This window comes from Peromyscus leucopus, chromosome 1, assembly GCF_004664715.2.
Source record: "Peromyscus leucopus breed LL Stock chromosome 1, UCI_PerLeu_2.1, whole genome shotgun sequence".
NCBI classification, from domain to species: Eukaryota; Metazoa; Chordata; class Mammalia; order Rodentia; family Cricetidae; genus Peromyscus; species Peromyscus leucopus.
In genome coordinates this window covers 103184208-103199616 of record NC_051063.1, presented here as the reverse complement: position 1 = coordinate 103199616, position 15409 = coordinate 103184208, and the positions used below count along the sequence as shown (strand labels likewise).

The 15409-nt window shown below is 41.8% G+C and overlaps 2 protein-coding genes across 4 annotated transcripts in view; both read right to left on the bottom strand.

Moving 5' to 3' along the window:
* Positions 1-15409, bottom strand: part of LOC119086245 (T-cell ecto-ADP-ribosyltransferase 2-like) — a 37217-nt gene that overhangs the window by 1576 nt on the left and 20232 nt on the right. Inside the window, exons 1-3 of one of the 2 annotated variants that reach the window (XM_037196993.1) lie at positions 5283-5371; positions 1606-1674; positions 426-1161 (exon numbers count right to left, since the gene is read on the bottom strand). In XM_037196993.1, the coding sequence (XP_037052888.1) occupies positions 426-1161; positions 1606-1656 (787 nt within the window). In that variant the 5' untranslated portion in view covers positions 1657-1674; positions 5283-5371. Of the gene's footprint in view, positions 1-425; positions 1162-1605; positions 1675-5282; positions 5372-15409 lie in introns of those variants that run through there. The other variant, XM_037196996.1, reaches the window with a different exon arrangement.
* Positions 1-15409, bottom strand: part of LOC114698743 (T-cell ecto-ADP-ribosyltransferase 2-like) — a 60201-nt gene that overhangs the window by 24585 nt on the left and 20207 nt on the right. Inside the window, exon 1 of one of the 2 annotated variants that reach the window (XM_028877566.2) lies at positions 5283-5366. The exons of the other annotated variant lie outside the window; for it this stretch is intronic. The gene's annotated coding sequence lies outside the window, so the exon portion shown is untranslated. Of the gene's footprint in view, positions 1-5282; positions 5367-15409 lie in introns of those variants that run through there. 2 annotated transcript variants of the gene reach the window in all.

Genomic DNA, 15409 nt, shown 5'->3' with positions numbered 1-15409 from the left:
ACCTTGTCTTGAAAGGTATTCACCAAACTAAAATTGATGATGTCTTTGCTTGCATAGAATGAGACATGTGGTGAAATGATGAAGAGAGATCCAAGGCCACAAGGAATGATGGGTATACAGCCTCAGAGACCTCCAAACATGGGAAGCTTTGGTTTGAAAGGATAAATACCCACTGATGGAACTTCTCACTCCTTATAGGGCTGGGCCTGGTAATAGCATTTTCCTGAAGTCCCTCACTGTGTTCAGTCATTTCTTATACACCTGCACTGAGGTGTGTGCTCCTTGGCTTTACCAAAGCTACCCTTCATCATTCTAGGCATCCTCGCCATGTGCAGGTCTACTGGGTGTCTTCTGGTAGGGAGCACCCTCTCCTCCATTTCATGATGTCCCCACCAGCTCCACCTCTAACACAGACCCAGACTCACCTGAGCTGCTGAAATGACTCTTGTTGGTAGAACTGCTGTAGAAGCAATTGAAGTTGCTCTTCCCTCTTTTGGGGGACTCCAGAGTAATTTCCTCATTCCACTTGCTACTTTCTTCTACGGTGACACTGTCATATACTTCATATACTGGAATTAACACCTCCATTTGTTTAGGTTTGTAGGAAAAACCACTTATGTTAACCCCCAAGCACGTTTTGATGGTAAACAGTGTTCCAGTAGCACCACCAAAGTCCACATAAGCTACTCTTCTGTTGAAAGATGAGGAACCGAAATGCCCAAACCGCACAGAGCCCTCCCCACTGTAATGAAACTTGTTCTTGCTGCCTCTGTAAACTGTGTAACAACTACGGTTTTGGTTTCTCAGAAGCTGAAGGGCTCTTGTTAAGTAGTAATGGAAGGCCTTGTAATGGAAGTTACTGGGATTTTTCTTGAATTCTCTAACAGCTGTGTGAAAATTGTTGAGGGTGTGCCCAGTGTAAGCCACTACAGCTGTTCCATGGTAGTCATTGAAACCTTTGGGATACTTCATTGTCTTTTTTGTCTCATTCCATTTTACCTCTGCCTCTTTCCACAAACGTTCAAATTTCTTACACATGTTGAAGTCTTCTTCTAACAGCTGGCGTGCTTTTCTCTCCATGTCTTCAACACAGCCCTCATACTGATCATCAAATGCATTGGGAGCCATGTCCAGGTCGGAACGCTCAGTCAGGCCTGTCACCTGAAAGAGAGAAGTGGGTTCTATTTACTCACCAAGTTTGCTAAGTTACTAAAATACGCTGGGTGCTGTCTGGAGCCGACAGCATGAGATGTCACATATTACATCCTCACACGTGGCACATGCATGGACACAATCTCATTATGTTATACAGGGTGAAGAAAGGCAAGGCTGACGTGTCTGATTCTTTGTGTTTATGGATACTACAGTTTTCTCCTTTATTCAATCAAATTTTTAATCAGCATACAAAATAACAGGCCTATCATGACATTTTAACATTCATGTATCAGTGTACATTGCTCATAATCACACATCCTTCCCTCTACTGATATTATATATACACTACTTCTTCAAGATCCATGCCTCTACTATACTCAACCCTGGAAATTGTAATATCACAAAGATGTGGGAAAGCAGGACCAACAGAACATGGGTTGAGAATCTTACTTGCTGGGTTAACAACCAACTCAGGAGGATCAAATGAACTTTTGATGTCATCTTCAAGTTCAAACAGAGCTGCAAGGAAATATAAGACAATGAAAGAGGGGTACACACAGTATTGTAACAGTCTGTTGATTGATCAGCTCTGGGTCATTGACTTAATCTTATTTCACATCTGGAGTCCAGGCTCCTGCTCACACTGCTCCCACAAAGGCTTACCAACACTCTGTGAACAGCTCTTCTTGGATCCCTTACCAGAGATGAGGCAACTCATAACCTCTCTCCCCAGTAAGGAGCTACAATCAATCAATCCTGGTAACACACAGAGGTTATGTATGTAGCATGTAGAATGTCAGGGAGAAAGAGGCCATATTTTAGCAGATCTGTCTTAGAAACTGATGTTTTACTCACACACATACTTGTATTCTCCATATTAGATTAACTTGTGGCCCACACTCAGCTAGTTACTTTTGAATGTCTTTTATTGCTCTCAGTATTTTCTATGTTCTATGATTTGGGTTTGTTTGTCCTACAAAAATCCCCAGTGTGACCATATAAAGATGGGGAAACCTTTATGAGGTGAGGTCTACTGGGAAGTGACCAGGTCCTGGAGGACATCACCCTTAGAAGAGATCATTCAGTCTTGTGGGATCCTACCCAGTTCCTGCAAGAGCCAGTCTGGCCCAGAACCTCTCTGGCTTCCTCTCTTGCCATGTGTTCCCTTCTGCACATGGCAATGGATTCCCTGATAGTGTGATAGAGAATATTGTCATTCTTCTAGGAAATCCCTAAACATTTAGCACGTTCATATTTAGACTTTCCAGCTATTAGACTGTGAACAGAGTAAGCACCTTTGCTTTATAAACTTTCCATCATCAAGCATTTTGTGATGGTAATAAACACAAACAGAGGAGAAAGATTAGGGTGTAAAGGACTTGACTTGCAAAAATAGACCTGAGTTTCATCCTAAGAATCCACGGGGATAAGTAAGTATGATGACATGCACTTGTATTCCAGCACCACGAGGTCGAGAGAGAAGGGTACTTGAGATTCTCAAGACTCACTGGACAGCCAGACCAGCCTGCTTGGTGAGTCACAGGCCTGTGAAAGACCCTGTCTTTATCAAAATTGTGTACAGTGCCTAATGACACCAGTGATTGTCCTCTGACTTCCACATGCGTGTACCCTCATACATGCATGTTTCCACACAAGTGCATATGCCCACACATGTGCATGTACAGACAAAAAAGAAGAGAAAAATAAAAAGGAAAGAAGCAGACTAACATAACCAACTTATTACTAATTATATCTTACGAAAATGTAAGATTTTCACTACTCTTTGAAGGTTGGAGATTTAAGTATACACTGAATGTCTGTTCAAGCAATGAGAAAGAAGGTCACCCTGTTATTGTGGAACCATTCCTTCATTCCTGCCTATGGCTTTTGGCAAATCATGAAAAGTCTTCCCACACTTATCTAACCTGTTGTGTTACTCTCCACAGAATTTTGACCTAGTCTGTCAAGATAATCCTCTCCCCACACCTTGAGAATGGCAGAATGGAGTCACATGCTGTGGCTGACTAGTTGCTCTTGGGAAGGCAGGGACTCCCAGCTCCTCCACAGCTTGGCTTCTCCTGCCCTGAGCCTTTAGGGGACACTGTAGAAACAACAGACCTAGGAGTTCAGCACAGCAGTGAAGGTTCCCACCTTCTGTATATCCTCAACTTTCAAAAATTATTAATTATTCTAAAATAACCAAAGTTAGCTACATAAGATATCCTCCCTAAATTCTTAAAGTCCTTCTAGACAACCAGTTATGGCAGCACAAACCTATAATCCCAGCCCTTGGGATTTGGAGGCGAGGATATCCTGGGGCCCAGGCCAGTTTAGGATGTAATGGGACTCTGAGGACCCAAATAAAGAAAAAATTAACCTCTGCCCAGAAATAGAAACACAGGTGAATTTTTTTTCCTCGAGTACATCCTGGAGCCACCTAGAATTTAGCTTCTTATTCCAAATGGTTTCTGAAGTTTGGTTGTATCAGAAGTTCTCTGGAAACTTGTCACCAACAGAGACTTCTGGACTCCAGCTCAAACTCATTCACTTAGTATTTCTAATTGGCTACTTTGTTAATTTTGACATAATCTGTTTTTTAAAAAAGCTTTCCTTTTCTTCTTTTTAATAACGTGTATGCATGCATGTCCTGGAGTTGGTCGGTATGTGCACATGAGTGCAGATGCTTACGCTCTGAGGTCAGAGGTGTCAGATCGTGTGTAGCTAGAGTTACAGGCACTTGTGAGCTGTCTGACATGGGCGATGGAACTGAGCTCTGATCCCACAGCAAGAGGAAGTACTTGTTCTAACCATTGCGTCATTTCTCCAGCTCAAAATTTACTTTTGGGGTAAGTACTACCTAGCATAAGATTCCAATTAATCGGTGCTGAGGACTGAACCCAGAATGTTGTGCATGCCAAGCCAACACCTTTCACTGAGCTATACCCAACTGGACAGTGAAGCCTCTTTACACAACACACATCTACACATTCTCACTCTTCCTCCAGCCTCAGCTAGAACCACCCATTTTCTTGTCTTAAAACTTAGGCTTCAAAGCTCTGTTCTGAAGTCAGGAAGTCTGACAAATCCCAGATGCAGGTACCAAGAGAAAGCAATCCTGTAGGGTTAGTGGGTCAGCAGAAGGACTTTCTCATTCAGGAGGCTTGGCTCAGCCAGCCTGGAGTAAACTTCCAATTCTCTCCTCCCCTCCCTAATTCTTCATGTGGTGATCCAGATGTTTGCCTTTCACAGGACTGGTGTCTACTTCCTTGTGGGACAGCTAAGGACAGCCTAGCTGTGCCTTATTGCCACCGATGCCCCTCACAACCCACATAGACTGAAGATATACAACTTGAGTCTCTTCAACCCCAGTATGAACTCCTGGAACTTGTGCCTGCCAATTAAAATTCCCCCTAGGAATCTGTATAGCTACTTGGATCTCAAAAAAAAAAAAAAAAAACCAGCCATCTCTCTCTCTTTTCCTTCATCCCCACCTCTCTTTCTTCACTCTCTCCCACTCTCCTTCCATCCTGCTTTATATCTGCATTCAATCTCCAAGTCCTACATTAAAAAATAATAAGCCTATGTTCCCACCACATAGGAGATCTTGTGCAGGAGGACCTTGAGGTCTGAGTTAGACTGGGCCACACATTAAGACCGCATCTTTTAAAACTCTTAAATTTAAAATGGACAAATAAAGCAAAGAAGAGGATAGAACCTAACATTTCCATGGATCTGGAAGGAAAATGGAATTAATTAAGCATATCCCTGTTCTGTTTCAAAAACTGGGGAAGTACACGAAGGTAAAAGTCTATATACATAAGAGACCATGTACACAGATGCCAGTTGCTTCCTACAGGACCTGGGAGGTAAATTGTGTGGTCCTGCATTATATTTTTAAGTCTCTAGAAATATTATAGCCTCATGTCTGTCCTTTCATTATCTATATCTGCCTCCATCACCCTACATGGGCTATTTCTTGCCCAGAACTGACCATCTGGCTTTAACCTTGAGTCATCAACTTCCCCATACACACACTACACCCACTGCAACTCTCAGATTTTTCTAAGAGTCCCCTCGATTTTAGAGGTCTTCCCCTTCAGAAGACAGAGTTCAGAGTTGTCAGGTACCTGAGCAGATCTTTGGTGGCTGGGTCTCTGGTCTCTTCTAAAATCAAGTGTTGCAGAAGGCAGTGCAGTGGCCTTTTATCGTCTTGACAATATACTTTCACTTTCAGATTAGATTCGAAAGGAAGCCAGAGAGTTTTTTTTATAGCTAGACTTTTCCTGCCTGGCCCACAGTCAGAACAAATCTTTGTCACCCGCCAGTCCCACAGCCGCTCAGACCCAACCAAGTAAACACAGAGACTTATATTGCTTACAAACTGTATGGCCGTGGCAGGCTTCTTGCTAACTGTTCTTATAGCTTAAATTAATCCTTTTTTATAAATCTATACCTTGCCACATGGCTTGTGGCTTACTGGCATCTTCACATGCTGTTTGTCCTGGGGGCGGCTGGCAGTGACTCTTTCCGCCTTCCTGTTTTTTCTTTTCTCCTCTCTGTTAGTCCGGCCTTGCCATGGGCCAATCAGTGTTTTATTTATTGACCAATCAGAGTAATTTGACATACAGAACATCCCACAGCAGGTATGTTGTACTTTGTTAGTATACTGTAGTGAATACCTGTTCGACCTATGACCTTGAAGTACCAGGCCCTAGGGTGTGGCCTTATGGCCTAGCTGAAGCTGAGGGGCACATATGTCTGGTCCTATATCTCCATTGTAGCTTTGCATGGTGTGGATTCACTCAGGTGGCAGAAGCAGTGTGTGGCAGGACATAAACCTTCCAGGGCCTATTCTGTTTAGCCGATTTTCCTCCCCACTATAATTTCTAAATAAATAGTTTCTTTATCAGGATCTGTGGATTATCTGCTATACTATACCTTTCTATTCTCCATCATTTTTGTTTTTTGTTTTGTTTTTGTTTTTTGAGATAAGGTCCCATTAGCCCGGATTGGCCTCTTCATGGCTGTGTAGCTGAGGGTGACATCAACTCCTGATTCTCTTTCCATAAAACTAGATTTATTTGTGCAAAAATAGAACTCAGGACCTGGTGCTGCTTGGCAATCACTCTAACAAACAAACTGCATCCCTTTGTCTGTACCAAAATGAGCCAGGACATTTCATTTATTCCCCACAGGACTGCTGTGTGTGTGTGTGTGTGTGTGTGTGTGTGTGTGTCTTATGTGTGTATGTTGTGTTTTGTTTTGTGTGCATGTTTGAGAGAGAGAGAGAGAGAGAGAGAGAGAGAGAGAGAGAGAGAGAGAGAGAGAGAGAGAAAGAGAGAGAGGTAGGGGCTAGATAGAGGAGAAAGTAGAAGTTGGTTGACCTTTGCCCTACACACCAATTTTACAAATTACATGAACACCTGTTGTGGTGGCTCACATCTTTAATCCCAGAGTTTGGGAGGCCGAGGCAGAGGGATCTGTGTGAATTTGAGACCAGGCAGGTCTACACAGTGAGACCCCTTAAACCAAACAAAGCAACCAGCAAATCACCTGAGCGCTAAAGGGGAATAAGGAAAAGGTGAAGAGAGGTGACCAAGGTTTTTTTTTTTAAATTGATTGTTTGGGAATTTTACCTTGTGGACCCCAATCTCATGTATTTACCTGTCCCTCCACAACCACCCCTCACTCTTGTAGTATTCCTCCAAAGAGAAACTAAAAAAGAAATAATAACATTTTGGGTCATGACTTTGTTGGCTTTAGTGTTTTCTTTGACTGATAGATCTATTTCTTCTACTGTTTCTTCAACGCCAGAGATCCTCTCTTCAGTCAAAGAAAACACTAAAACCAACAAAGTCATGATCCAAAATGTCCAAGAAATTTGGGACACCATGAAAAGACCAAACCTACAAATAATAGGGATAGAGGAAAGAGAAGAATACCAACTCAAAGGCACAGAAAATATATTCAACAAGATCATAGAAGAAAACTTTCCCAACTTAAAGAAGGAAATGCCTATGAAGATACAAGAAGCCTATAGAACACCAAACAGACTAGAACCCCCAAAAGAGTCCCCTTGCCACATAATAATTAAACAACTAAACAAACAGAATAAAGAAAGAATATTAAGAGCAGAAAAGGAAAATGGCCAAATGATTAATAAAAGCAAACCCATCAGAATAACACCCGATTTCTCAATGGAGACTTTGAAAGCCAGAAGGACCTGGACAGATGTAATGCAGACACTAAGAGACCGTGGATGCCAGTCTAGACTAATATACCCAGCAAAACTTTCAAACATCATAAACGGAGTGAACTAGACATTCCAAGACAAAACCAGATTTAAACAATACTTATCCACAAACCCAGCCCTACAGAAAGCACTAGAAGGAAAATTCCAACGTAAGGAAGTAAGACACACCCTCGAAAACACAGGCAATAGATAACACCACAGCAGTAAACCCCAAAGAAGAGAAGTACACACACACACACACACACACACACACACACACACACACACACACACTACCACCAAAAAAATAACAGGAATGAACAATCACTGGTCATTAATATCCCTTAAAATCAATGGACTTAATTCACCTACAAAAAGACACAGGCTAACAGAATGGATACAAAAGCAGGACCCATCTTTCTGCTGCATACAAGAAACATACCTCAAATTCAAAGATAGACACTACCTAAGAATAAAAGGCTGGGAAAAGACTTTCCAATCAGATGGTCTTAAGAAGCAAGTCCATATAGCCATCCTAATATCCAGCAAAATAAACTTCAAACTAAAATCAATCAAAAGAGATCAAGAAGGGCATTACATACTCATCACAGGAAATATCCACCAAGATGAAGTTTCAATTCTGAACATTTATGCCCCAAACACAAGGGCACCCACATATGTAAAAGAAACATTACTAAAGCTTAAATCTCATATAAAACCCCACACATTAATAGTGGGAGACTTCAACATCCCACTTTCACCACTGGACAGATCTCCCAAATTGAAACTTAACAGAGAAATAAAGGACTTAACTGATGTTATGACTCAAATGGACTTAATCGACATCTACAGAACATTCCATCCTAACAGAAAAAGAATATACCTTCTTCTCAGCACCCCATGGAACTTGCTCTAAAATGACCACATACTTGGCCACAAAGCAAAGCTCAACAGATACAAAACAATTGGAATAACCTCATACTTTCTATCAGATCACAATGGTTTAAAGTTAGGTTTCAACAACAACAAAAACTACAGAAAATCTACAATCTCATGGAAACTGAATAATGTTCAGCTGAATCACCAATGGGTTAAGGAAGAAATAAAGAAAGAAATTAAAGACTTCCTAGAGATCAATGAATGAATATACCACACACCCAAACTTATGGGACACTATGAAGCAGTGCAAAGAGGAAATTCATAGCACTAAATGCCCACATAAAGAAGTTGGAGAAATCTCACACTAGTGACTTAACAGCACACCTGAAAACTCTAGAACAAGAAGAAGCAAAGTCTCCCAGAAGAATAGACACCTGGAAATTATCAAATTGAGAGCTGAAATCAATAAAATAGAAACAAAGAGAACAATACAAAAAAAATAATGAAACAGAGAGTTGGTTCTTTGAGAAAATTAACAAGATAGACAAGCCTTTATCCATACTAACCAAAAGACAGAGAGAGCATCCAAATTAACAAAATCATAAATGAAAAGGGGGACATAACACACAATGAGGAAATCCAGAGAATCATCAGGTCATACTTCAAAAACCTCTACTCCACAAAACTGGAAAATCTAAAAGAAATTGATAATTATCTGGATAGGTACCACATACCTAAGTTAAATCAAGACCAGATATACTATTTAAATAGTCCAATAACCCCTAAGGAAATAGAATCAGTCATTAAAAGTCTCTCAACCAAAAAAAAAGCCCAGGACCAGATGGTTTCAGCACAGAATTCTACCAGATTTTCAAAGAAGAGTTAATACCAATACTCTTTAAATTGTTCCACACAATAGAAGCATAAGGAACATTACCAAACTCCTTCTATGAGGCTACAATTACCCTGATTCCTAAACCAAACAAAGATGCAACAAAGAAAGAGAACTACAGACCAATCTCCCTCATGAACATTGATGCAAAAATACTCAATAAAATATTGGCAAACAGACTCCAAGAACACATCAAAACAATTATCCACCATGATCAAGTAGGCTTCATCCCAGGGATGCAAGGGTGGTTCAACATACAAAAGTCCATCAATGTAATACACCATATAAACAAACTCAAAGAAAAAACCCACATAATCATCTCACTAGATACAGAAAAGGCATTTGAGAAAATCCAACACTGCTTCATGATAAAGGTCTTGGAGCGATCAGGAATACAGGGAACATACCTAAACATAATAAAGGCAATTTACAGCAAGCCAACAGCCAACATCAAATTAAATGGAGAGAAACTCAAAGCAATTCCACTAAAATCAGGAACAAGGCAAGGCTGTTCGCTCTCCCCATACTTATTCAATATAGTACTTGAAGTTCTAGACAGAGCAATAAGACAACATAAGGAGATTAAGGGGATACAAATTAGAAAGGAAGAAGTCAAGCTTTCCATATTTGCAGATGACATGATAGTATACATGAGTGACCACAAAAATTCAACCAAGGAACTGATACAGCTTATAAATACCTTCAGCAACATAGCAGGATACAAGATCAACTCAAATAAAAACAAAACAAAACAAAACAAAACAAACAAAAAAAAACCCCAGTAGCCCTCCTATATACAATTGACAAGCAGGCTGAGAAGGAAATCAGAGATACATCACCCTTTACAATAGCCACAAAAAACCTTGGGGGTAACTCTAACTAAGTAAGTGAAGGACCTATATGACAAGAACTTTAAGTCCCTGAAAAAAGAAATTGAAGAAGATGTCAGAAAATGGAAACATCTCCCATGCTCATGGATAGGCAGGATTAACATAGTAAAAATGGCAATCTTACCAAAAGCAATCTACAGGTTCAATGCAATCCCCATCAAAATACCAACACAATTCTTCACAGACCTGAAAAAAAATAATACTCAACTTCATATGGAAAAACAAAAAACCCAGGATAGCCAAAAGAATCCTGTACAATAAAACAACCTCTGGAGGCATCATGACCCCTGACCTCAAGCTCTACTATAGAGCTACAGGAATAAAAACAGCTTGGTACTGGCATAAAAACCGACGTGTGGACCAATGGAATCGAATTGAAGACCCTGACATTAATCCGCACACCTATGAACATATAATTTTTGACAAAGAAGCCAAAACTGTACCATGGAAAAAAGAAAGTATCTTCAACAAATGGTGCTGGCATAACTGAATGTCAACTTGTAGAAGGCTGCAAATAGATCCATATCTGTCACTATGCACAAAACTTAAGTCCAAGTGGATCAAAGACCTCAATATAAATCCAGTTACTCTGAACCTGATAGAAGAGAAAGTAGGAAGTAGTCTTGAACACATTGGCATAGGAGATCACTTCCTAAATATAACACCAGTAGCACAGACACTGAGACAAACAATCATCAATGGGACCTCTTGAAACTGAGAAGCTTTTGTAGAGCAATGAACACAGTCAATAAGACAAAGCAACAGCCTACAGAATGGGAAAAGGTCTTCACCAACCCCACATCTGACAGAGGGCTGATATCCAGAATATATAAAGAACTCAAGACATTAGACATCAAAATGCCCAATAGTCCAATTAAGGAATGGGCTATAGAACTAAACAGAGAATTCTCAACAGAGGAAGCTCAAATGGCTGAAAGACATTTAAGGAATTGCTCAACATCCCTAATCATCAGGGAAATGCAAATCAAAATGACTCTGAAATACCACCTTACACCTGTCAAAATGGCTATGATCAAAAACACTGAAGACAGCTTATGCTGGAGAGGATGTGGAGCAAGGAGAACTCTCCTCCACTGCTGGTGGGAATGCAAACTTGTACAGCCACTTTGGAAATCAATATGGTGCTTTCTTAGAAAATTGGGAATCAATCTCCCCCAAGACCCAGCTATACCACTCTTGGGCATATACCCAAGGAATGGTCAATCATATCACAAGGGCCCTTGCTCAGCTATGTTGATATCAGCATTGTTTGTAATAGCCAGAACCTGGAAACAACCTAGATGCCCTTCAACTGAAGAATGGATAGATAAAATGTGGTACATATACACAATGGAGTACTACTCAGCAGAGAAAAACAATGACATCATGAGGTTTGCAGGCAAATAGATGGATCTAGAAAAAATCATCTTGAGTGAGGTAACCCAGACTCAGAAATGGTATGTATTCACTCATAGGAGGACACTAGATGTAAAACAAAGATCACTAGACTGCTACTCACAACTCCAGGGAGGCTACCTAGAAAACAGGACCCTAAGAAAGACACAGAGATTTCCCAATGACAGAGAAATGGATGAGATCTACCTGAACAACCTGGACGTGAGTGTGGGTAATGAAGGGCAAGGTTTGAGGGAAAGAGAGCTTAGGGGAGCAGGAGATCCCAGCTGGATCAAGAACAGAGAGGGAGAACAAGGAATAAGAGACCATGATAAATGAAGACCAAATGGGAACAGGAAGAAGCAAAGTGCTAGAGAGGTCCCCAGAAATCTACAAAGATACCTCCACAATGGACTACTCGTAACGGTCAAGAGAAAGCCTGAACTGACCTACTCTGGTGATAAGATGGCCAAACACCCTAACTGTCATTCTAGAAATCTCATCCAATGACTGAGGGAAGCTGATGCAAAGATCCACTGCCACGCCCCAGGTGGAGTTCCAGGAGTCCAGTTGGTGAGAAAGAGGAGAGATTGTATGAATGAGAATTGTTGAGACCAAGACCGGAAAAAGCACAGGGACAAATAGCCAAACTAATGGAAACACATGAACTATGAACCAATAGCTGAGGAGCCCCCAACTGGATCAGGCCCTCTGGATAAGTGAGACAGTTGATTAGCTTGAACTGTTTGGGAAGCACCCAGGCAGTGGGACCGGGACCTGTCCTCAGTGCATGAGCTGGCTGTTTGGAACGTGGGGCCTATGCAGGGACACTTAGCTCAGCCTGGGAGGAGGGGACTGGACCTGCCTGGACTGAATCTACCAGGTTGAATTGAATCCCCAGGGAAGTCTTTGCCCTGGAGGAGATGGGAATGGGGGTGGGCTGGGGGGAAGTGCAGGAGAGGGGAGGACAGGGAAATCTGTAGCTGATATGTAAAATGAAATTAAATTATAAAATAAAAAATAAAAAATAAATAATAAAAATAAGATGTAGCAGGAATCTTAAAGAGTCTTATTAAAAAAATCAAACCTGAGGCCAGTTATTGGGGTGAATGCTGGTAGATCAGAGAGATAGAACAAGCCACAGCTATCTCACCTTGCCAATTCCCCAGCTGGTCCTGTTTCCTCAGGCTGGAAGCCTCTGAGTCCTCATTCCAATGGCTCTCAGCTGAACTGCTGCTTGAAGCCTGAAAGCTTAACCAGAAATGCTTAACCAGGTCAAATGCTTCTAGTTTCTGGTTCTCACGCCTTATATACCTTTCTGCTTTCTACCACCACTCCCTGGGATTAAAGGCTTGCTTTCTAGGATTAAAGGCGTGATGAGTCACTATGCCTGTCTGTATCCTTGAACACATGGATTTCTGCCTCTGAAATGCTAGGATTAAAGGCGTGTGCTACCACTGCCTATCCTTTATGTTTAATATTGTGGCTGCTCTGTCTCTGACCCCAGATAAGTTTATTAGCATGCACAATATTTGGGGGAATACAATACCACATTTCCTCTCTTTTTGTCTAAAATTTTTAAAAGCTTAAAACTAATACAAGAAAAATTATATCCAGTAAATATATACAATATACACAGTCAAGATTACATTAACGATGTCTAGTCCATTAATATTTGACAGATTCAGATTAAAAACTCCATTATATATATATTAACAATGTCCAGTCCAATAACAGTCTGATAAATTCAGATCAAAAAAATTTTCATTACTTATCTTATTTAAAACAAGTAGTTCCTTTTTAAAAGTAGATTCCATAATCTCCCTTTTTACCTTATCATATCCATATTCTCTTTTTTCTTTTCATAATACATTCAGTAGTCTACCTTTTGTCATTTTTATATCTTCCCCTTTTTCTTCAGTGTAGATTCAGTGATCTACCTATTTATCCTATTAATTTTTTATCTTTTTTCTCAGAGTAGATTCAATGATCTATCTCATATCTTATTCTCCTTTTCTTTTTGCTTTCTAGGGGTGAAGATATCTTTAAGGAATCTTGAAAAGAAATTTTTTGGGTTAATTGTCAAGTCCTGTATCATTTGTCCAGTCTCTGCATAATAGGAAAGTTCAGGGCTTGTCACAAGTCCTTGCTCGAGTAGTCTGTCAGGCTGGATCATCTCAGCTAGCCATCTCGAAATTGTCCTGACCAGTTTGTAGTCCAAAGTCAATCTTTCCATGGTGTTAATCAGCTTAGTGGATTTACCATAGTCCATGTGGAATCATCTTTGTAAAGTCACTGTTAGGCATGGTCACAGGTCTCTGCAGATTTTTTTTTGTGTGTGTGTGTGCCTCCTCTGTGGTTTGGATTAATCACAGTCTGATAAATGTCTGTCTCTCAGAACCATGAACACTCTTCCCAAGAGAAAGCAAAACAAAAACAAAAAACAAAAAACAAAAAAACATACAAAATCAAAACTAAACACTGCCCTCTGTCTTTGCCTCTCCATGGCCTCTTCATTCATCTCACTGGCTTTGGGAGCTGCTGTATGTCATATAATATACTCTTTTGACACAATAGCTTTTCCTTGGCCTCCAGCACACCAACACTGGATCTCCACACAAACTGCCCACACACTGTTGCCCCGAGTCATGTAGATCATGTGGCCATGGCTCTGCAGGACCAGTCCATACCCACACTCCAGCAGGTCATAGATGGGGTCAATGTTGGAGTGTGGGAGATCATAGCCCTGCATGTGTATCTGGTTGGCTGCAGACTGGCCAGTCCAGGCTGCTGGGACCTCTCCCCTCCAGTGAGTAGTGCGACCAGCTCTCCCACATGCTTGTAGAGGGGTAGGGCCATCTTCCAAAGTATGGAGAGCCTGCTCTCCTGATAGGGATGGGGCCATCTTTCCCATGCCAGGGTCATCGAGGTCTGTTATCCAAAGACCAGATAAGGATGGAGTCAGCTCTCCCTTGGCTAGTGAGAAAAGGGGCCAGCACAACAAGACTTTGTGCTAACCTCATGGTTCAACACATGGTTCATTTGGGCCCTTATGATAACACGAGTGACAGACATCAACACAGACACCATCTGTGGCAGGACCATGGAACCAGGCCATCAGTAGTACCTTAGGCTTGGATGTCCCCATGGCCCCAAGTGGCAGCATAGGCCTCTCAAATTGACATGGGCCCAGCAGCATCAGAGTTGCCAGACACCAACATGATCCCAGGTGGTGGTGGAGACTCCGAGCAGTCTCGCAGTCTCCATGACAATAGGAACCACAGAAATCAACACAGATCCTAGCTGAAGTAGGGCCATGGACCCAGACATGGCCCCTGGTCACAGCTCATGCAGGGTGTCATCATGGCCCTAGATGGCATTGCAGAAACACCCTCACCCCTCCATCTTCGTGGTCGCCATGGTGGATCTAGGTCTCCGATATCTGCCCAGATCCCAGGCATCTGCACTGCCTTCGGTAGTAACCTGAGCCATGGACACTGACAGTGACCCTGGCTCCAGTGGGCCATGCAACCACACATGGCCCTCAGCAGCAGCCTTGGCTCAGATTTCTCCAAGGCCATGAGTGTCAGCTCAGACCACTCAGCTGGGCATGGCCCTGGCAGCTGCATGTCCGTAGACCCTAGCACAGTCAAAGAAAATGAGAAGCCAGGCATCCTTGTAGCCCTTGGTGGAAATGGGATCAAAGGACATCAACATAAACCCTGCTTGTAGTAGGACCACGAACTAAGACATGGTCCCTAGCAGCCTCTTATACCCAGATGTCACCATGACCCTGGGTGACTGTATAGGCCTGTCAGATTGGCTCGCACCAGCCGCAAGGTGGCCCTTGGAAAACAACATGGCCCCAGGTGGGGGCACAGAGCTCGTGCATCTGCATGGCCTTCAGTGGTATCAGGAGCCATGTATTCTATTTACCTGCCCAAAACTCTGAGGTCTCTATGTACA